General features: G+C 42.4%; 7 protein-coding genes across 7 annotated transcripts; 4 read left to right on the forward strand and 3 right to left on the reverse strand.

Annotated features, from left to right (window-relative positions):
* Window positions 1-381: 381 nt before the first annotated feature.
* TDEL0G04800 (uncharacterized protein) lies at window positions 382-1,572 on the forward strand (the record flags this gene model as incomplete). Its single annotated transcript, XM_003683010.1, has 1 exon — window positions 382-1,572. One exon carries the CDS (start codon window positions 382-384, stop codon window positions 1,570-1,572), a length of 1,191 nt encoding a protein of 396 aa, XP_003683058.1.
* A 3,532-nt stretch (window positions 1,573-5,104) lies between these two features.
* Window positions 5,105-10,120, forward strand: TDEL0G04810 (uncharacterized protein; the record flags this gene model as incomplete). Its single annotated transcript, XM_003683011.1, has 1 exon — window positions 5,105-10,120. One exon carries the CDS (start codon window positions 5,105-5,107, stop codon window positions 10,118-10,120), a length of 5,016 nt encoding a protein of 1,671 aa, XP_003683059.1.
* A 205-nt stretch (window positions 10,121-10,325) lies between these two features.
* On the reverse strand, window positions 10,326-13,076 carry TDEL0G04820 (uncharacterized protein; the record flags this gene model as incomplete). The annotated part of the gene is made up of 1 exon (XM_003683012.1): window positions 10,326-13,076. The coding sequence occupies one exon, from the start codon at window positions 13,074-13,076 to the stop codon at window positions 10,326-10,328; it is 2,751 nt and encodes a 916-aa protein (XP_003683060.1).
* A 2,584-nt stretch (window positions 13,077-15,660) lies between these two features.
* On the reverse strand, window positions 15,661-17,292 carry BIO5 (Bio5p; the record flags this gene model as incomplete). The annotated part of the gene is made up of 1 exon (XM_003683013.1): window positions 15,661-17,292. One exon carries the CDS (start codon window positions 17,290-17,292, stop codon window positions 15,661-15,663), a length of 1,632 nt encoding a protein of 543 aa, XP_003683061.1.
* A 219-nt stretch (window positions 17,293-17,511) lies between these two features.
* On the reverse strand, window positions 17,512-18,207 carry BIO4 (dethiobiotin synthase; the record flags this gene model as incomplete). The annotated part of the gene is made up of 1 exon (XM_003683014.1): window positions 17,512-18,207. The coding sequence occupies one exon, from the start codon at window positions 18,205-18,207 to the stop codon at window positions 17,512-17,514; it is 696 nt and encodes a 231-aa protein (XP_003683062.1).
* Window positions 18,208-18,787: 580 nt separating this feature from the next.
* Window positions 18,788-20,248, forward strand: BIO3 (adenosylmethionine-8-amino-7-oxononanoate transaminase; the record flags this gene model as incomplete). Its single annotated transcript, XM_003683015.1, has 1 exon — window positions 18,788-20,248. The coding sequence occupies one exon, from the start codon at window positions 18,788-18,790 to the stop codon at window positions 20,246-20,248; it is 1,461 nt and encodes a 486-aa protein (XP_003683063.1).
* Window positions 20,249-21,286: 1,038 nt separating this feature from the next.
* On the forward strand, window positions 21,287-22,981 carry TDEL0G04860 (nucleobase cation symporter-1 family protein; the record flags this gene model as incomplete). Its single annotated transcript, XM_003683016.1, has 1 exon — window positions 21,287-22,981. One exon carries the CDS (start codon window positions 21,287-21,289, stop codon window positions 22,979-22,981), a length of 1,695 nt encoding a protein of 564 aa, XP_003683064.1.
* Between the last annotated feature and the right edge of the window lie 522 nt (window positions 22,982-23,503).

Genomic DNA, 23,503 nt, shown 5'->3' on the forward strand with positions numbered 1-23,503 from the left:
TTTACGCAAAGATTACAAATTTTATATTTATATTTTATAGATTGATAAAACTGATAGACTAAAAAACTGATAGATTGATATTATTGTTTTCTATTCTTGGTGCTTGAGCTAATGCATAAATGTGATGATAAAATGTCAAAAGCTATACCTCTGAGTGGCTTCGTACAAGGGTCCCAAGCATGGAAATCGGGAGGTTATGCAAAGTAAAAATTTCCGACATATCTCTCGAAAAACAAATGATATAAAAGGAGAGGAACAATTTTCGTGATCTATAATCTTCCTCTTTCCATACTTTAGATAGTCTCGACTGGGAACAGTGCGTATTTTTGTTGACTTTCTGGTAGCTGTACAATGAATGCTCATTTCAACTATTAATAATAAATGATCTATAATTTGATGCTAAACAAAAAATATGGTATTGTGCTAACGGTTGGCCTTATATGGGTCCTTGTAGGAGTTTTCTTCCTTCACAATCGTGGCAAAAATGCTTCTTCCGGGATTTGGGAAGAGACTATAGATATTAACGGTGTTCTGGGGCCGAAATTTGATGTTACAAAGAGAATTGCATACATATCGGGTCATATTGGAACCACAACTGATTTTAAATATATGGCTCAACATTTACTGTTGGAAAATGTGGACTACTATGATTCTAGAGATTTTTTTGATTACCTTTCTTCTCGGGATGGATATAGATCGATTGTGATTGATGGTACTGTCGAGGAGATTTGCTCAACTCATGATGCGATATTTATCTCGGATAGTCTTGCTGACGGTTGGCCGTTCATTATGGATGGGAAACAGCCTTGTAAGAATGTGGTCTTTGTCACGACGAATAGATTCGATTGCGGCGTGCACGAGGGTGACAGAGAAGTTTTCTATCAGGATTTCAATTATTCACTGAACAGAAATGATGAGTATCGTGCCAGGGTTATAGCTAATAACCGATTTGAAGTTCCCTACATGAGGAGTAAAGGCATTGATGTTCCGGACTATCATCCGGTAATCAGGCCGTTTGGGTATACTTCGGTTCAGGCTATTGAAATCGATCCTAATGATGTCAACGCCGCTTGCCTAATCATCGGTCGTGTTCCTCAGGATGAGATATTGATGAATAATCTTGTAGATCAGCATACCACGCATAAGTGTAAAGTGGTGCCTTATCACTATGGTGGACCAAAGACTTTGGAAAAATATGAGTCTGTCGTCGTACATTTGCCCTACCAGGTCTCCATTATGAAGATGTGGGAAAACTTGGCCTATGGGGTTTTGATGTTAGTTCCCTCGCCGGAGTTTTTCACTCAAATATGTACCGAAAATGTCTGCCAGCAGGATCATGACGCCATGGAGCCTAAAAGGGTCATTGGAGAGGAGCATTGGTCTGAATATTTGGATTTCTACCTACCAGGGTGGGGGGAATGTTTTATCCAATATAACAGTTGGGAAGAATTGGATAATATTCTGACTAGTAAGGATTACCTTAAGAATGTCAACACTTGCAGAAACAAGATGGAAGATCTGAGAGAGCTAAATCTGCAATTGTGGAAAAAACTACTCACGGTGCTTCACTAACGTGCACTTTCGAGAGCCCCTGAAGAGATGTCATTAATGTTAACGAACTTTCCTTTATCGAACATAATTAATTTTTACTTTTATGACTTGCCATAATGTCATCTGCGCTTTCAAACGCGGTTTTGGGTACCTGCTCTCTAGGACCAGTTACCTCATTTTTGTAAGTTTCTATTTACGTGCTGTCGTTGGAGTTTGTTTATTTTCGAGGCTTTGTAGCTATTAAACTTGATCTTATGAACAATTTTGCCTAACTTTTACAGAAATATATAGCTGACGTATCATCATAGTGTATTTGTTATATCATTTCTGGGGCTAATTGATCAACTTTCAACTGTCTCATGTAAGTTTATGTATTGTTCATGTTTGATTACTTTGAAAAAACAATAAAAATTCTTGCACTGTAACGCGCGAGGTAAAGAATAAAGACAAAGCCTTATCATAAATCATCATTCGTTAATAATATCCTTACATCTCACTACAAAACGATACAAAAGATCAACTTATGTTGTGGCGTACTCTTCTTCTTATGCTATAGCAGACACTGGAACAAATCAACCGAAAGTTTAGCCTTCCCATATGGGTTGACCTCAGTACTCCCGAAATGCAGATGATAGCAGTCATATTGTAACAGTCACTAGTCCGCACATGAAAGGAATTTGGAACACAGTAGACGGCTGAACCAATTCCAGCTTTGCGAAAGAAGGATAGCGCAGCGTTCATGACGTCTGGAAATGGAAAAGAAATACCTTTGATGAACTGGACTAGATCTTGAGCGAAAGATCAGCTCTCTCGAAGGAATAGGCGATTTTGGTCCTCAGAGATCCGTTGTTAGAATGATTGTTCTTGTTTTGACTTTGATTTCTTCGCCGGTAGATGGACATGTATTTCCTTTTCAAATTCTTAACCACTATGAAGTCTTTGCAGTACCTCTCTAGCCTCGGAGACCTTATTTTTTCTTACCAGCCACCAAGGAATAACTATCGATGGTCAATGGACCAGACAATATCTTTTGCTGGGGAAATGATAACCTGCTTCTCAGCTTGCCAAGTCAAATTGCGGGGGTTTCGATACCAGATGCGGGCCAAACAACAAACAGATGTTAGAGTTGTGATAACATGGTATCTCAAAGCCAATGGATAACCAACGACTAAATTTTGGAAACACTCTGAGTCATATATGAGAGAATAATATAAAAGGCACTTAACAGATTCAGAGGCGAAATCATGCTTCAACAATTAACCATTCTTTCAGCCATGCGGCCTTGGATATCGACGTATGTTGAGGGCCTTTGGCAAGATTTGGTAAGAATCATTCCCCAGAGTTGTAGCCGCCAAGATAGACCACAGGCAGTCTTTGGGTACTTTTCGAAACTTCTCTCGAAGAAATGTTCATCTCCGCATGAATGGCCTTGCTGGTCTCTTCATCCAAAACCCTGGCTACATTTTCAGTGTCATGAGGCTGGATAGAGGCCATTTCCTCACGGCTCAGAGTACTCCCAGTCACTTCATAGTCCCGATATCGAGGCCCTCGTTGTCGAAAATCACACTACTTGAAGAGTAAGCAGCGATAGCCTTCTGACCGTTCGTTTTACAACAATTTTTATTCTAATGCTTTACATCAAAAGTCGTTTGAAAGATAGAAAACCTTCTAAACATTTCAAAATGGTCAATTTTGATTCATCCTTTACTTCATCCGCAACACCTTCAAGTTCACCCGCCATGGTTTCAGTATTGCCGAGTAATCGCAGCAGATGCTAATATTCAAGGAACTGAGTAAAGTGTCTAAAGAAAAAGCATGATCGGGCACTGATGCCTTATAGCTGCACTCTGGAATAGCAGACATAGTAAAGAGCCACATTAATTCGAAGCCCGTATTCAAGACAAAGAAATGGCTGCCTCCGCATGTAGTGACTCAATAGATCTCCTCACACTCATTACACTAGATTTCCACTCAGGACTTTTCTCTATTCGGCATGTTGATCGATATTGTGTTGACTACTCCTCAAGTCTACGAAACGATGCCCATGTTTGGTTGCAAAGAGACATAGGGGTTCCAGATATGGGAACCTTGGTGGTTGTTAGAATCTGTGATAAATGAAATCACCAGCGGTGCTTGTTTTCCGTTCTGCACAAACGACCCCAATGAGGCAAATCTCGCTTACCAATTGGTCTAATGAGACCACGAAGTTTTCTCCATAATAATATAACCTCAATGGGTCAAGAAATCGGTCATTCCCCCATTCATCACCACGACGATTTGGGCACCGCGCTAACCGTTGTGAACTAGAATTGAGTATAGAGCTATTCCAGGGCAAATGTCAAATAAGGATGCAGTGAATGAAAAATGCAATTCTAGGTGTATTGTTCAACCACGACTCTATCGATTCGATTCAAATGCGAGATCATCGAATGCCAAGCAACGTCCCTATCTACATTTGCTGGATTCACCGTTGGGGCAGTGGTATGATTCGGATGTATATCCGTTAGCATTCGAATGCCAGCCATCTTCGACTTCTTCGGTGCAACAAACTCTTACTCTAAGAAGAAGACAGAGAAAAACTTGCAAGACTAGCTTGGTTGACACTACTTAATTCTCGTGATTGGCTCAAAAACCAAATAGGAAAGCTTTGGAACATCGTATCTTGCCGAATTTATCTCACATAGCTTCTTCTAAGTTGCCTTCTACTACGAGTGAAAAGACCTAAAGGGTAAAAAACCCTAAAGGGTTCTCAACTCAATTGGGTTCGCTTGGAAACACGTTTCCATGATGGTAAAGACCAAGAGATTTAGGAACTTTTCAATCATACCACAAGCTGCATCGGTTTCTAGCTACCATTTTGGGATGTCTGACGCTTCCACTGGGTCACCTACGATGCTATCCGCCTGCCTAATACGGAATAAAAGAGAAAACATTAAACATTTCCAGAAACGTGCGTCTTTCTTCTTTCGTAACCTTCTATTCTCTATTTTGCCAATTTTCTTCGAGAAAAATTCTCGTTTGGGAAATAGGATCTTCAAGCGGTTTTGATTTTTTCCAGAAACGGTCCTGTTCGAGTTACTGTGAGGTTCCTTTTTGGAAAGTCTTCGAATACCAACGTTGTACCCTTCCTGAATTGTCGATATCTGCTCAAAGCGCTAACGAACCGCGATTTACAGAAGTACGAAGCTAATCCGAGGTTACCGGTTAGGGCTTGTACTGGGTCCATTGTCGAGAGGTTGGTCGCGGACCCAATTTTCGGTCGTGTTTTGCAATGTTTTGTGAGCATTTTGAGCACACCTCATCGCTATTGTACTACTGATTCTTCATCTGGGCGTTCTTTACTGTGCTGGACTGTGCCGAAAGCGGTGCGACTTGCGTGACTGTTGCTAGGTAATGTCCTTACGGCATGGAATCTTTTGGGCTGTTTGGGAATACGCTTTTTCCTGTGTGTGAGCATTGAAAAGAATAAAAAGGATGAGATTTTAGTAGTTCAGTTCTGGTTTCTGTAAGTTGTTTCTCTCTTTTGAATCAGTAACCAATCCATCAGTGAAAAATGCGTCTTTCGAGAAGCTCGCTTAGTGCCACATTGGCGTTAACCTGCTACTCTCTGATTGCGTCCGCTAAGGACTTGGGTAATGTGTTTACTTCGTTAGACATCGAACCTGAATCCAACACCGAGAACTTACCTCAAGGTCTTTGGGATGCTTCTCTAGGTATTACTATCAAGGATTCTATGAACCCTCAGAATGGTGATACTTTCACTTTGGATATTCCAAATGTTTACAAAGTTTACGGATCTGGTTCCGATAACACTTTCAGCTTGAAGTCTGCATCTGGCGACAGCTTGGCAGACTGTACTTCTTTCTCTGGTACTTCTTTGACCACTGACTCTAGAGTCACCTGTACTATTACTAATGCTAACATCAATCAATTGGCTTCTGTTGCTGACGTCAAAGGTCAAATCACTCTTCCATTTATTTTCTCTGCTGGTGGTTCCGATCAAGCTCCAGATGTCACTGCCGCTAAGGTTTACTCCGCTGGTACCAACACTGTTGAATGGAATGGTATGACTGCCACTGTCTCGTTTGCCGCTGGTCCAACTTATACTCCTGCCCTTGCTACGGGCTACAACCAGGCTACCGATCCTAACTATTTGGTCAGAACCTCTGTTAACAATGAAATTCAAGGTTTATTCTTGGGTTCTCAATGTTCAACTGGATCTGTTACCGAGGAAAACATCGAGATTGATTTCGCTGGTTTCTCCAGAGGTGATGGTAACACTGGTAACTTGATCTCATGTTCCAATGTGGCTATCAAGATGTCCAACCAGTTCAACGCTTGGATGATGCCAGAGACTGCTGAAGATGTGCCTTCTACTGTCACTTCTACTTGTTCTGGTAATGTTCTAAAGATCAATGCCAAGGGTTTGCCAGCTGGTTACAGAGTTTTTGTATCTTCTTACCAAGCTCCATCAAACTCTGGTAATCCAATTACTATCATGAACCAATACTACGACAACGTGACTTGTTCCGATGGTAAAACTCAGAATAAGATGTTCAAAATCAACACCCAGCTGCAACTTGCAGCTGCAACTGGTAACTACCTGCCATTCAAAATCGTAACAAGCACCTACCCAGGTGAGGTGACAACCATCTCTACCGTTATCACTTCCGGAACTCAAGAAATCATCGTTCTTAACCCAACTCCAAGAACTACCATCACTAAGACATATGATGGCTCTGTGATCACCACTAAGACTTTGTCTCATGCTTCCGATGCTTCTTTCATCACTGTCGAAGTTGATGTACCAACTAGAACAAGAACCACAACGATCCCATGGACTGGTACCGTTACAACCAGCTCTTTGAACACAGATGCTTCTATCTTCACCCAAGTAGTTGAGACTCCTGCACCACGCACTACAGTCACACACATCTGGACTTCTCACTCGCATTCAACTACAACACAACCGTTCAACCCTGCAAGTGATAAGACAATTACTGTTGATGTCTATCAACCATCTAGTACCACCACCACCACCACTTCCATGTACACTGGAGTGAAGGAAATTTACACAACCAAGACTTTCTCCGATGCCGATGAAACTATCACCGTTATTGACATTAAGCCATATCCAAGAAGCACTAGATTTGTGGCCACTACTAGTACTAGTTTTTACAGTACTATTTACCAAACTAACAGTGCTGGTCAAACTACAGGATTGGATGTTATTAAGTACGCTCCAATTACGACCAGGACAACTACTTATGTTTGGAGTAGCTCCACTACTTCCTCAAGCTTGATGACAACCGCAAGCGGAGCTTCCATTGTAACTCACGTGAACTATGTTCCACCTTTTACACAATCTGCAGGTGGTATTTGTGGTCCAACAAACGGTGTTTCTTCTATGAATTGTGCTACTAGCTTGTACTGTAACGAGAACAATCCAAACTCCAAGTACTGTGTTACCATTGGTACTACTACTTCGACTGTTTATTACACTGGTACCACTCCATCCACCACAACACTACCATATGTCACTTCCGACACAACCGTTGTGGCATATCTGCCTCCAAAAACAGTAACTCAGACCAAGGTATGGAGCCATGTTCAAACCTCTACGACTACTGAAGCTTATCAAACCAATGATCCAACGAAGTACATCGACATCCTTGTGCCAACAACAACTACCATCAAAAGCGTATGGACTCAGACCACTTTCATGACAACCACATTGCCTACCAAAGCTGATGACACTCAGTACACAGTTGTTGTTTACGGTCCTCCAGTCTCTTCTTATACCTCCACTCGTTCATATACAGGTACGACTACTTTGTATTCCACCTCTACAAAGAACCCAACTGAAGTTCAAGTTATTGAGTATGAACCAATTCCACGTACTACCGTCACCAGAGGTTGGACCGAAAATTACGTTGGTACTACCACTTTCAACTGTGGTGATATCGAACAGGCTAACCCAACTCAAAACATTTTCCACAAGAGAGACAATCCATACACACAGTTGTGTGACCCACTCGACACAGTGACCACTCAAATCACAGAGGTTGTTCATGTGCCATTTGTTACGTCCACTATCAACTATCCCTACACTGGAAAAACTACCAGTACCTCCATAAGTTTGGAAGATGGCTCGCGTACCGAGACCATTATCAACTATGTGCCAAACAGCGTTTGTGCTACATCAGGTGGTTTCCTGTGGTACCACGTCTNNNAGCTCAGCCGGACAAATTTTTGGACTCAAACAGCTTGTTGTCAACTAGGTCTTAAGTGCGCTACCGACTCATCCAATGTTGTCTGTGTACCAGCCTCAACAGGCAGCACAGTTGTAACTAAGTACTGGACTAGCCCAACCACGAGAACCACTACTTATACGACGTATATTGATGGATTGCCATTTGTTGAGACTGAAATCGACAAGCCAATCGTGACCACAACTGTAACTACTTCATGGAAGTCTGATTTCACCAGTACTGTCACTACAATTACAGGGGACAGCACTAAAGGTACTGCCACCGTTATCGTTGAGGTTCCAAGTTCCAAGGCTCACGTCAGCTCTACTACTACGACTGCTTGGACTGGTACTGTGACTTCCACTTACTCCACTGATGTTTCTACAAGTACGGGCTCTGATGGTGTTGAGACCGTCAGTACTTTATACTACGTTGAAACGCCTAAACCAAGCGTTGTTTCTACCACTTACAAGCCATGGACTGGTACCTACACTACCACCTACTCTACCGCTGTGAACACAACTAGAGGTTCCAATGGTGTCGATACCATCAGTACCTTGTACTACGTTGAGACTCCAGAGGTTTCTGTTGTTTCCACCACTTACAAGCCATGGACTGGTTCTTACACCACGACTTACTCTACAGCTGTGAACACAACTAGAGGTTCCAATGGTGTTGAAACCATCAGTACCTTGTACTACGTCGAGACTCCAGAAGCTTCAGTTGTTTCCACCACTTACAAGCCATGGACTGGTACCTACACTACCACCTACTCTACTGCTGTGAACACAACCAGAGGTTCCAATGGTGTTGAGACCATCAGTACCTTGTACTACGTCGAGACTCCAGAAGCTTCTGTTGTTTCCACCACTTACAAGCCATGGACTGGTACTTACACGACGACTTACTCCACTTCTGTTCAAACCGTAAGAGGCTCTGATGGGGTTGACACAATTAGCACCCTCTACTATGTCGAGACTCCAAAGTCTGCAGTAGTGTCTACCACCTACAGATCATGGACCGGTACTTTCACTTCTACATTCTCCACCTCTACGACCACATTTATTGGACCAGATGGCCAAACCACTGAACAAGGCGTCTATTTTGTCGAGACTCCAGCTGCTGGCTACTACGGTAATTCTTCAACAGTTATGTCTTCCAGTACTTTCAAGCCATCAGGTAGCGCATCTGTTTCTTCCAGTAGTTTGATTCCTGACACTTTGATTCCTGGATCCAGTTCGTCTGGCCAACCAGCAAAGACAGACAGTGCTACTTCAGGTGCTCAAACATCTTCTGGTACTGCTAGTGGTAAGACCAAGACATCTTCTACTACCCCAGATTTCCCAACAATCACTCCAACATCTGCATATTCTATTACATCTGGCAATGACGAAGCATTCACATCATCTGTTGTCACTACCACTGTTTCCGGTACTGTAACATCTTTCACTACAACCTGTCCGGTCAGTGACGAAACTCAGCAAATCACAAACCCAACTGATAGCCAAACTCAACCTGCCGAGCAGGCCACGTCTGTTGTCACTACAACCGTCTCAGGAGTAGTGACATCTTACACAACCACCTGTCCATTGAGTGACAGTACTCAACAAACTGCCAACCCAACAGGAAGCCAATCTCAAACTGAGCAAGTCGCAACTTCATCCGAAGATGTGTCTGCTACCAGCACCGAGAACACGAACAATGCAACCGAAAACGCATCACAGGAAGCTTCCGCTGACCAAGGTTCGCAGCCAGCAGGATCTCAATCTGGATATTCTACAACAGCAGGTTCCGATGACCATCCATCGACTGCTGATTCTCAACACGGTTCTGACAACCATTCTTCTATGGCTTCTTCCGCTGGTCAAGCTTCTCCTGCTAACGGAGAACAAGCTCAAGAGACTTCCGGATCTACCTCAGCCGAAGCCCAATATGTTGGTTCAACTTCCACCTCGAATAATACCCCAGTGACACCAGCAGCCGATATTGTACCAGGCACAGCCAACGCAACACCAACCGCCCAAGCAGTGTCACCAAGCAGCTCTGTAGTTACCGGTGCTGAAGCATCTAATGCTACCCCAGTTACATCAGATGCTAACAACACTTCTGGCGCAGCTAATGCTACACCAACAACGCTTTCTGGTTCTTACGGAGGCTCTGCGGAACAACCAAAGTCCGCAGCCACTCCTTCTCAATATGCTGCATCTTCTAGTGCTCTCGTTTCCTCGACCTCTTCGATTTCGTTCACGACATATGAGGGTGGTGCAACTAGAGTCAAAGCAGCTATGCTTTTCTTGTTGCCTCTAGCACTTTTGTGATAAAAGATCACTACCGTTTTATTCAAATGTAGATAAATATAGATAGATACCCTATAAAGTTGAAATTTCTCATCACCACAATATCTTAGGTCCTTGGACAGTACGTAATTTGATACATTTATATTAAATGCAGCAACGTTATCGTTTGAGAAGAGTTGCGGTTAAATTTAAAATGACAGTACTTGAACGTTGCTGTTCTGACCTTCTAAATAAGGGCTAATGGTAGAGCCACGACAAAGTAAAAGAAGTGACTGACGAACGATTTAGGAGCAGCACCTTCGTATTGTGTAATGGAGCGCGTATTGGAGGGCAAAATTTGAGTAACAGAAGAAATGATCGAGCTTCCACTTCCTGTTGCGTAAGGCTGAGAGTTGGTTGTGATCAATGGCGTCTGAGCCGTGGATACAACGGAACTCAAAGTGGTGGACACTCCAGCAGGTTGGAGAACTGTTTGCTCTCCTTCACCAACCTGAACACTATCAGCAGCCGATTCGGAGGCCTCTGCACTTGGCGTGTGCCCTACAGCGCCTGTCCCTGTACTCAATGGGCAGGTTGTAGTATAGACTATGGTCACTCCGTTAGATTCTGTTGTGACAGTCTCTAATGTGTAGGAATCTTGAGCGGCAGTTCCAGATGATGGTTTATTAACGGCACGAGTGGTAGTGTAGAAAGTAACACCTCCATTAACGGTTGTAACCAAATTTGATTGAGGTTCGGTTGTAACTGGCTTGTCGTTGCTGGAAATGGTAGTAATGGGACAAGTGGTTGTGTAGGAAGTGACGATCCCATTAACGGTCGTAGTCACAGTCGTTTGAGTTTGACTTTGGCTATCGACTGGTTTGGTATCGCTGGAAATGGCAATCATAGGACAAGTGGTTGTGTAGGAAGTGACGACACCATCAACAGTTGTAGTCACGGTGGTTAGAGTGTTAGTATGGACCGTATTTTCGCTCGAAGAGACAGTATTGATCGGATTAGTAGTGATTTCAGATCCCGATGTCGTAGATGTCAACGTCTTGGGAATATAAGAGCTTGAACCATTGGTGTATCTAACTATTGGAGTTTCAACATAGTAAACATAAAGCGGAGTTTGATTACCATCTCCGCCAGTAAACCAAGTAGACTCAGTAGAATATGTTCTTGGGGTACTTCCAGGATAATTGGTATACTTGGTGGTGAGTACAGGCTTGTTGACTGGCGTCTTAACATAGTAGACAGTCTCTGTAGTAGCTTTTCCATCAGGGCCAGTAAACGTAGTAACACCCGTCGAGTAGGTGGTAGTACTACTGCCATCATACTCAGTGTAGGTAGTTGTGGCGTAGCCAGGTGTCTTCACGTAATAGACAATTTCCTTCGTCGGGTTGCCATCAGTACCTGTGATCGTAGTAATACCAGTGGAGTATGTAGTAGTACTGGTGCCATCATAGCCAGCATAAGTGGTGGTTGCGATAGCCGGCGTCTTAACATAGTAAACAGTCTCTGTAGTAGATTTACCATCAGGGCCGATAAACGTAGTGGCGCCCGTCGAGTAGGTGGTAGTACTACTGCCATCATACTCAGTGTAGGTAGTTGTGGCGTAGCCAGGTGTCTTCACGTAATAGACAATTTCCTTCGTCGGGTTGCCATCAGTACCTGTGATCGTAGTAATACCAGTGGAGTATGTAGTAGTACTACTGCCATCATACTCAGTGTAAGTAGTTGTGGCGTAGCCGGGTGTCTTCACGTAGTATACCGTTTCGGTAGTACTCTTACCGTCGGAGCCAATGAAGGTAGTAGCACCGGTGGAGTAGGTTGTAGTACTAGATCCACTCCAAGGTGTGTAAGTTGTAGTAGCATATGTTGGAGTCTTCACATAATAAACAGTTTCGGTAGTACTCTTACCGTCGGAGCCAATGAAGGTAGTAGCACCGGTGGAGTAAGTGGTTGTACTGCTGCCATCGTAGCCAGTGTAAGTCGTAGTAGCACGGATGGGAGTCTTGACGTAATAAACTGTCTCCTTTGTTGACTTCCCGTCAGTACCGATGATCGTAGTGACACCGGTCGAGTAAGTAGTGGTACTACTGCCACTATATGCTGTGTAAGTAGTCGTGGAGGTTAATGGCCGAGGTGTTTCAACGACAACGACAGCACCAGTGGTCACAACACTCTTTGCGTTTGTATAAGTGGAAACAGTAGTGTAAGTACTAGTGAAAGTACTGTCCCATGGTGTGGTAGTCGTTGCAGGCTCGGCTTCACACTTTGAACCGTCAGGAGCCTGGAAGATGTAAGAATCCCAGTTGGAGCTCTTGGCACCGCTAGGATCCGTGTATGAGAATTGCAAACCACCAATGTAATCTCTGTTAACATAGAATAGACGAATAGGATAATAGAGACCAGCAATCAAATCAGCTTGAATGCTGTCCGTTGGTTTACTTGAAGCCCATTGGGCGAATAAATCGAATGGGGCTGGTTTTGACTCGGAAGATCCTTGTTGACAACAATCAAATGCCTTACCGGCACCAACATTGACATAAGCCAGATCGTCAATATAATCCAAATTGAAAGAGTAAGTACCTGTAGTCTTAGCGAGGAAATAACCGGTAATCAACATGGCAAAATTACTGACGCTGATCTGCTGGTTAAGGTTGTAGTTACTTGGCATATTAGCCATTATACCGAACAACCTACTCATATTTGAAGAAGTAGCGAAGGTCAAATCAGTGACACCGCTGGACTGTGCAAGCAAACCAGCTCCAAGGGTTTGATAACCACCGTTGTAGAGATAATCATCGGTTTGATACGCCAGATTGTAACAAGGGCTCGAACCAGCGGCAGCATGAGGATAATCATAGTATTTCACAGAGAACCCACTAGTCACACTTTGAGGATCACAGCCTATTAGCGTACCGGAATCAATGGTCGCTGCAGCTGCCAGCTCCATAAGCAATATCAAAATAAAACCACATACCGTCCTCATTATATTAACGGTATCTTGATTAGCACTCTCAATCGATATCTCGTCTCATCTTGATTTTCCAAACATCAAACGCTTATGTAATCAAGCTCGACCTGGAATCGTCCTTCTAATTGACAACAGTCAGCTGCACATGAGACCATTCAGGGCTACCTACGCTATCCATTCTGTTGCCTTTCCAATTCTGGAATTTTTCAAACAAATAATGCTCAAATCGAGCGGCCACCACACCGAGGAATTACTATACACCTCAGGACATTTAGAATGGCTCGACCGGTTTGGCTCATGCCGCAAGCAAACCAACCAATCAACCAAGTCCCGTTGCCTGAGCGGGTATCTGCTCAGGACCATACAGCCTTCGCCCATAAGTATCATGTGAAGAAGCGCCGAAAGCTGGATTATCACCGAAAGGGGAAAAAAACAGAAAAATAATTCTGAAAAAGGGAAGAAAATTTCTCATTTTGGCGTCAAGGAACAAACATTTGTCCACGTTAGTTTTGACTCACTTTCTACAGGTCTGTTTGTGAACGAGGAGTCGATGAGCTTTGAGTTGATCTCCTTACATGTGCAATTTTTCGTTCTAAAACCGTTTGCTGAGAGTTTATCTGCTCACGCACTATTCTTCTACACATCCTTGCGATACAGCAGCTAACTCTTGAATTGCTGAACAGTTCTTACTCTTTCCCTCGTTTCTCTTGTGATTGACAGCTGATAATGAGTGCTATGGCTTCCAATCCGATGGCAAGAGTGCGATCTGCTGATTAGACCTAGTGGGATACGTAATGTCAGAGTCATTCAGGGTTGCTTATTCACCTTTGTTGCGATTGGTTACACTACAATAATAGAAGCTGGTACCTGTGTCCGAAGTCTCGATATGGGATGAGTTCACCGTTCAGAGTTTCCATAATGAATTATAAATTGTAATTTCCTAGGCAGGTTCGTTTTGTTCGTTAGGATACAACCGTCGATGAGTGTAGTGTCCAAAGCAAGAAACTGGCATACATTTTAGCGCCCAATCAAAAATGCTATGGCGGTTTGGTAGAATATGAAGGGTATCTCGGTTCACCTGAGTGAATCCACAAGGGACTTATATCTCACCAAGGGGAATTTGATCTTGGGGTTCTCAGTTCTGCCGCTGCAACCTAGGTGTATCCAGTCCGGGCCGTACCTCTAGTGTATAGTTTGCTGCTGTTTCAGGACTAGTTAAGCATTATTGTCACATCATTCCCTCAATGCAAGAACCTCTTTGGTTCTTCTTAGTATGTACACTTGGGCATGGGGCAGTCGATGCTTCGTCACCTACGGCTAATGTTCTCTTTGTCGAGCGAAGAGAGTCTAGGTTAGATTAAAAACCTTAAATCCATTGAATCCATTCATTCCTACTTTAAACTTGGCTCATTCTTCAGGGGATATTGTAAATTCACCTATTAAAACTAGTTCTTAAGAGTATCTTGGACTTCGGCATAGCTTGCTGATGTATTCGTGAATTCTGTGTCATCTGTGGTGTGATGTCTTTTGACGCGAGCTGAGATGAGATGCCCTCTTTTTTTCTTCAATGCTTCTTTTTAAATTAGTTCATTATACTAACTGAAGACGAGGAAAAACCAAAGAAGTGGGTATCATCCAGGTTTATCTGTATTGAGGAGTCTGGGATGAAGCTGAACTGACAGTGGGAATGCTTACTTAATTATTATCATAGTCGCTATATTGAGTACTCTCCAATTCAAAAGGATGTCACAGTTGCCTTTGGTTAAGACATAAGTTTGGAAGCATAGATTGCTAAGGTTATGCGCTTTTATTCAATTAGCCACGAACATAATGGCTGATGAGACTTTCGGCCTTCGATGTTAGCAATTTGCAAGGAAGATCATTCCATCTGCCTCGCAAAAATGCCAGATTGTAATATATGAGCAGGCTCCAGGCTTTAGACAGTGAAAAGATTGCTGAAACAAAGCGAGTTTCACTCATATTGGCTATAGAATGTATTTTACTTAAACGCTGTAATTTTATGTTTTGGAATTTTATGTTTTGGCGAACAGATCGTCTCTCATCGGAATAAAATCTATCCGCAGACTTTTATAAATTAAGGTACCTTTGGCCTGAGATGGTGATAACAAATGTCTAATCTCGTGATTGTCAGCCGTATCGTGGAGAATCATGCAAGTCTAACGCTGAAATCAATGAACAGGAAAATGTCTAATTTTCGGGTTTATTATCTTGAACCAAATTTTTCTAAGCTATTCGTTTTGGTTTACCGTTTTGAACTAAATTGTCGTAATCTATGTATTATTCCCCTGGGATCGTAATCATTGTATAGTACTGATTTAAGCTTACAATTGTCATTGCAACGAAACTTTTCTAGAGACAACTCGTCTCCTTCTGCAACGCAAATCGCAGTAATAGCGAAGCTCAAGTCGCAAAGGTCGCTATATTGAGTTCATCTTCAAAAGCTGCCTTCTCAATTACCTAGAACGGTGAAAAATTTCATATGAATTAGAATTGAACACATTATAAGCATTCAATTAGTTGCCGAGCGTTCTCTGCATTGGCGATTGCTTCTACTATTTAGTTCGTCGTTTCACCCTTTTTAGTAAAGCGCAATTGCAATTAGTATTGCCATCACACCATAAACCACACTGACGTAGTTCATGTTGCTGCTATCGACAGGAATAACGTAGGGGAATGAAAGGAAAATCAGGCAAAAGAGAGCCCAGCAGATGGTCAAAATGTTCGGAACCAGATACCAGCTGGCTCTGCTCTCTTCAACTTGGTGGCTTAATCCGAGGGCCTGCTGCTCGCTGGCAATATTTCTGTAAAAATTCTTCTTGCCTACAACAAATACCATGATGATACAGGGAACGGCATAGGAAAGCAACAGAATTGAGATGCAAGCAGTGATGATGGCATTAAATGCGGTACTAGAACCCATAAAGATACAGCCTATAACTGCAACGAAGAAATGGGACAGCAAGTGAGCATAGACCGGGATGCGAATGGTTGGACTGATGCTGGCAATCTTTGCTACAACCTGTGCCTTTTTAGCATTCATCTCGTCGCATTCAATCAGATGATAAGTTCTCGAGACAGACCACAGGATTCTGTTTTGCCAAGTACTACTTGAAACACCGCAGATGAACCCAGTAATTATACAGCAGGACTGCATGAAAGCACTCAAAGATTTGTTTCCGGTAGCCTGATAGTAAATCTGTAAAATTGGAAGGATACTTGATACCACTTGGGTCGAATCAGTAATACAGAAAAACATCACGATGGCGTAAGGAAAAGCTGTTGCAAAACCAAGAAGAATTGTAGCAATAATAATCCGAGGCACCAGCTTTCTGGACGCACTGTATCCAACATCGTCGACCATGTGAGTTGCCGAATCAATTCCTGCGAATGACCACAATGGATTGATCAATCCAACAATGAATGCCATACCTGAAGAGGACCATCCTGTAGTATTTGTAAACTCTCCAAAAACTGTTTTTCCAGTGGGCCATTGTTCGCTGTGGTTGAAGCTACGAGATATTATGCTGATCAAGAAAGTCAGCACATAAGAGACAACGGATATACCCAGCCCAAATTGAGAGATCGCAGGTAGCCATCTGGCCCAACTAGCAACGAATGCCATGGCGATGTTAAGAAGCTCGTAGGTGAGGAATACATTCCAATGGCGAAGTTCGTAGTCTGGGTGCATCAAAGAGTAAACACCAAGAATACTGAGCGATAGCGAAGCACAAATACTGGCACTAGTGAAGACAGCGCCAGCATAATTAAACAAACCAGTCATAATCCCCAGATCCTTTTTCCATTTTTTAGTGATAAACAAGTTCTCAGCACTGCAGTAAGATTCCAGCACAGGCTCATCTAGCTCATCAGCTAGCGGCCCATCACCTGTGATATCAAGGAGATCATCGTTATCACATTCAATGGCCTCCTTCTCCATCACTTCAGGGTCTAGTGGCTCAGATAATAATTTCAATACCCAAAAGCATACTCCGCTCGCGTTAGGAAGCATCGATGAGAATTCGCATAGCGAAAGACCACACATAATCGTAAACACAGCTCCAATGATCAGACCATAGATAATCAGCACAGGACCACCACTGTACAGACCTGCAACCAGTGATGATGAAACACCTAACCATGAACTTGTGAGTGAGAATGCAATACCTAAAAGTGATAACCAATTGAATTTAGTAAAACGCTTTTCAGCCATCTTGGAAATTATAAACTACGGGTTGCATAGCTCGACAAAACTCTGAAATTGATTTGATAACGAACGACAAGCTTTTATATCATTTTGTTTGACTGAATACCTGAGCCTGGAGTCATCCTTTAGAATCATCGGTTTCGAATTGTTGAACACCGAAAAATTTGCAGCATGAGTCGCCCTCTTGAGTCTTGAGTCATGCAAAACTAAATAAATAAATAATTACTACAACAGCCCATTAAGAGGTGGTATGAAGTTCAGGGCGGACGCAGGTGAACTAGTTGTCTCTACCTCGGCCAAAATTTCTAGCCCGTAATCGCGTAAAACTTCAACGTTTCCTTGATTCTTCTCACCATTGACTACAATCCCAAGGATGTGTTCACTGAGACCCTCATTTTCCAAATAGTTGATTGTCAGTAGAGTATGATTTAAAGTCCCCAGCCCACTTCTGGCAACCACGATAATCTTAAACGGCCGGTGAGTGTTTGTTATCGCCAAATGCTTCATCAGATCAGTCATCGTTTTTAGGTCTTTTGTTATTGGAACAAACGCTCCGCCAGCTCCTTCGACTATTAGAGGTGCTTTTTCACTTCCTTTCGGGATTTCAAAATCAGTAAGTTGTATATCGATCGACGGTTCATAGTCCATCGCCTTGTATGGTGACAAAGGCTTGATCATTTCGTACCTTGGTTGGAAAATCTCTGGCATCCAGGATGCATCACATTTGGCAGTCTTCACTGTCACGCTATCACCATCGTCAGACTCAATGCCAGTTTGTAGGGGCTTCCAGTAATTAGCTCGCCATTTGTGAGCAAGCAATGTGGAAATAAATGTTTTCCCAACGTCAGTATCCGTACCGGTCACGAATATGATTGGCTGTGCTGTAGGAATAGCGGGTGAGGATTCCTCAATGGAAGTCATTTTGGTTTTAGAGCTATTATAGAGGAGTCTTATGCTCTGACGGTTTGTCTCCTATTTATATAGGACAACTTTCCTTGGCCGTTCGCAACATAATTATGAGTGTCAGTGACATGACTTCGGTGATTTTTCATTATTTCACGCCTGCAGAACAGATTGGCCAACAAATTGATTAGTTTTGGTTCGATCTCGTATCCCTCTTGAAAATTTGTGACGCAACACTCTTATCAAAATTTTCTGAGATTGTTTTGACTTTGATGTAATTTTTGAGTCATGTTGGAAGGTCTAACTTGATGATTCAATTTTTCAATCATTGAAAATCAAAATCTCTAAAGAACAGCGCAAGGCAACTTTCCTGAAATTTTTTATTATGGTCATTCAAAGCGATCTGAATGCTGTTTACGAAAGTTAGGAACATTTTCAACGATCAATTGAGTCAGTCTAAGATGACTTTTACGATTTACTGAATAAGACTGGGTCGACATACTTTATTGGGTTTTGAGAGTTATTTTATGATTGAATATAAAAACTGGAAGTTTTGGATCATTTTCACGAAGGAGAACACAACAGATTAGCGGTAAAAATGCAGTTCAGTACCGCTGTTAACGACCTCTTGAAGTATGACCGGGATCACATATGGCACCCGTACACATCTATGAGCAATCCAATGATGGTTTATCCCGTCAAGGAAGCCAGAGGCTGCGAGATGATATTGGCTTCTGAGGAACCCAAAGATTACAGAATGATTGATGCTATGTCATCATGGTGGTGTGCAATTCATGGCTATAATAATCAAGAGATCAATGATGCGCTAGTGTCACAAATCAGTAAAGTGTCCCACGTTATGTTCGGCGGGTTGACGCATGAACCTGCTGTCTCACTCGTTGGGAAGCTTTTAACATTGCTAGATCACAGTGAGTTGCAACATTGCTTCCTGGCGGATTCGGGCTCAGTCGCTATGGAGATTGCCCTGAAGATGGCTCTCCAATACCAATGGAGCTTGACTCCTGCTAGTGACTCGGAATTCAAGAAAACCAAATTTTTGACTATTTCAAGAGGCTATCATGGCGACACTATTGGTGCAATGAGTGTTTGTGATCCAAAGAGTTCTATGCATTCCATTTATGCTGGTTACGTGGCTGAGAATATCTTCGTTACGGGCCCCCCTACAGTGCCAACGCTACCTACATCAAATATCTACCTCGAAAATAAGGAGCTCTTTAACGAAGCGGTCACATTTGATCCAGAGTGTTTAGAAGTATTCCGTTCCAAGCTCGAGCACGAAATTGAAGAAATTTGCGCTGTCGTGCTTGAGCCAATTTTGCAAGGTGCGGGTGGAATGAGACTTTACCACCCGCAGTTTTTAATTGAGGTTAGGAAGCTATGTGATCAATACGATGTTCCGCTTATTATGGATGAGATTGCAACGGGATTCGGTCGCACAGGTGCTATGTTTGCCTTTCACCACTGTAGAGCTTATCAAGATGATATGAACATTCCAAAGGACTCTCAGGTTGATGTTTATCCAGATATAATTTGCGTCGGGAAGGCCTTGACCGGTGGATACATGACATTAAGTGCCGTCGTTACAACTCCCAAAATCGCTATGACCATTTCTAATCCTGAACTTCAAACGGGCGGGTGCCTCATGCATGGACCGACATTCATGGGTAATCCTCTCGCGTGTGCTGCCGCCAATAAGTCTTTAGATATACTTTTACGAGGTGATTGGACAACGCAGGTGCAACGCATCGAGAGGCAGCTATTCGATGGATTGTACAAGGATGTTTTGTCAGACAGCAAGATTAGTTCGGTGATATCTGATATTAGAATCACTGGAGCTGTTGCCGTGTTGGAATTGAAACAATCAGTTGACTCCTTGTGGTTCCACCACAAATTTGTGTCCAAAGGAGTGTATGTTAGACCTTTCAGAAATTTATGTTACATCATGCCTCCATATATTATCTCTCCTGAACAGCTTGACAAAGTGACCAGGGTAATTAGAGAGGTCCTTAGAGAGTGGGCCGATAAAGTTTTAGCATAGCTATTGTATTGTAGTCTTTATTATGATTATTCTAAGTATCACGAAGTTCAAAATTCGGGACATTTTCGTTTCCATGGCAACATATGCAGTGCCCGATGCGCGAAGATGTAGGTATTGTCGAGGCTGTTCGTTTGAAGGTTTCTTGTAGGCTGAAAAAAACGCACTGATCTTTATGATAGTGCATCTGATCACCAGCTTCAGAACATACTCCGCTAACTATATCTGTTTCTGAGGTTATCTTACCAACCTAAAAGACTCTGTACTGTAAATTAAGTGCGATACACAGTATATATAGTATAACAGGCTATCTCGTTCAAATAAACAGGCGACCACGAGACTACTCTCGAAACAAGATCCGCCTGCTTGGAAATCACAATTTTAATCTTTTCACACTCGATCAGAATGCTGTTATGTCATTCATAGCGAAATCCATGTGCTTAGCCTTCAAGACAATAAGCTGTTACAGTGTTTTACGTTTCAGATTTAAAAAAAATTAAATCCCCACCAATTGCCATTAAATGCTCACAATACTACTTTAGCATTAATGTTTCTTCACAAAAACAGAGCAGCTTATCATGCGCATCCTGAACAATTGTGAAATCTGTTGATCTCGATGCCACGTACTTGGATGACATCCCGTACTTCAGATAATATGAAAAGTATCATATAAGTTCGACACGAGCGAGTAGATCGGTACACTGATGGTTGATAAGTCGCATTCTCTTAAGAACCCAAAATTTCCCCGCGCAAATCTCTGCAACCGCGCCTGCAGCCGCGGAAAATCAGGTCTATCTCGAATGAAAAAAAAGCTTATCAACAAGTAAGATACGAAACCTTCGAACCTAACTGACTGATACCTTAAGAGCGAGCAAGTCGCTAGATAAGTAATTTCAAGACTATGTGGAAGTGGAAGTGGAAGTGCAAGTGGAGTCGATAGTTGTAAGTGATGCTGAAGTGTGCGAATTGAACTGTTTTGTATAAAGTGGATAGGAAAAAGCTTATTTGCTAAGGTTCTAGTAAAGATTAAAGTAAACAAGTATGCTTTTTGACGTCGAAACGCTCAGGAGATGCGACAAATTTCTGCAAGTTCCTCATCATGAGAAAGACTCGTTGACTGTACTCAGAAATCCTGATCTTGAGCCGATACCTCTCGAACGAAGAATCTGGGGCTTTTGGTCCTTTTTTGGTTATTGGGGTATACCCAATATCACAATTTGGACATGGAGTACGGGTTCGGCAATGCTATCGCTCGGTCTTAACATCCAGCATACCATGGGAGCTTTGACGCTCGGAAATATATTGATATGCGTTTACACATGTCTTAATTCTGGCCCAGGAGCGAAGTATAGAATAGGATACACTGTTTGTCAGCGAATGATTTTTGGAATTTACGGGTCAGGAATTGGTATATTTATAAGGATTGTTTTGTCCATCGTCTTCTATGGTTCGCAAAGCTGGCTTGGTGGTTTAGGTTTTGTTGTTATGTTTTCTTCTTGGAGCAAAAGCTATATGAATTTGGAAAACACTTTCTCCTCAAGTGTAGCTATGACAACCAGAGATTTCATAGGATTTCTCGTCTTTCAGGTGTTGCAATATGCCTTTTTCTTTATGAGGCCAGAAAAAATGAACAAAGTTGTCAATTTTTCCTGTCTGATCACTATAATCGCTATGGTAGGGGTGTTTATCGCTACTCTGGCTAAAAACCATGGAGCTGGTCCTCTTTATTCGGAGCCTGTCACCTTGAGCAAGAGCTACACAGGTTGGATGTGGTTATATTCCATGACTATTTGGTATGGTGCCCTATCACCTGATTGCACAAACCAATCAGACTTCTCTCGTTTCTCAAGTTCTAGAAAAAAGATGTACTTGGGAATCATCTCGGCTGTTATGATCACGGGTACTATCGTCCCTCTTATGGGATTACTCTGCGCCTCAGCAACACAGCAGCTATATGGAACTGAATTATGGCTTCCCACTGACATCTGCCTTCAGTGGTTAATCAATGACTATTCGCCGGGTGCTCGAGCTGCCTCTTTTTTCTGCGGCTTGGCATTCATGGCATCTCAGATGAGCTTCAATGTTCTCGCTAATGGTTTCGCAGGAGGAATGGATCTGGCAGGGGTACTACCTCGTTATATTAATATAAAACGAGGTGCCATAATAACGGCTCTACTTTCGTGGGCCACTCAACCATGGAATTTTTACAATACATCCTCTGTATTCATCACAGTAATGAGCTCCTTTGGGGTGATAGTCACGCCAATAATAGCTATCACTGTTGCTGACTATCATATTATTCGCAGAGGCACTTTACCCTTATCGCACCTTTACATTACAGATCCTGATGGTACTTTCTACTTCAAAAAAGGCTTTAATTTCCGAGCAATTTTCACCTGGATTTGCGGTATGGTACCTGGTCTTCCCGGTTTAGCAGATGCTGTTAGTCCCATAAGTGGATTTCCGGAGGGGATGAGAAATTTTTTCTATGGCAGTGTCGTCTTCAGCTTCTTCTGTCCATTAATCTTGTACGTTATTGTCTGCAAAATCTTCCCAGTTAAGAACCTAGGAATGGTGGAGGAAGAGGATGTATATGATAATATGACTGTAGAAGAAATCGGGGAATCTGGTAGTCAAACTTATAACATGACGTTGTTGGAGGGTGTTGATGTTGAGATGGGCAGTATGGTGAAAGATGCCAACGCTTCTGTGAAGCAAAAGGTAGTCGAGAGTTGATCTTGCAATAGATAGTTTAGGATGATAGATTTGCAGAGAAAATCTGTTGAATTATTTGGTTTTTAATCGCTTGTCGAGCAACGTTAATACAATAGTTCAAATCAAAAGGTATTTGTATCATAGAAGACACTTTTTTTATATTGCCTAAAGCTTGAGGAGCTTAAAAAGTTTTCTTCATAGACGATATATTAAATACACACTTCTTTCAAAGAGCTTAAGTCAGTTTCTTCTACATCATTTATCATTGATGATTGAAAGCTTTACTGCGCGTGGAAAGACGAGAAAAACCCAAAAAAACCCTGTTCAGAAACTAATGTGAAGGTGTACCTGCCACATTAGAAGAAAAGGTCTAAAATAGAAGCGTCCCTTTCATGATTCTCTTCCAGAAATGCCTTAGTGCAATAAACATAATCTAGTCCTGATGAGGGGGCCAAGGTCAATGACTGATTCCAGCACGACTTATATCATCACATATTTGGCGATTTTACGAACAGCTATATGGTGGCCGGTGGCTAATAAAAT

The sequence above is a fragment of the Torulaspora delbrueckii genome, chromosome 7, assembly GCF_000243375.1.
Source record: "Torulaspora delbrueckii CBS 1146 chromosome 7, complete genome".
Taxonomy (NCBI): Eukaryota; Fungi; Ascomycota; class Saccharomycetes; order Saccharomycetales; family Saccharomycetaceae; genus Torulaspora; species Torulaspora delbrueckii.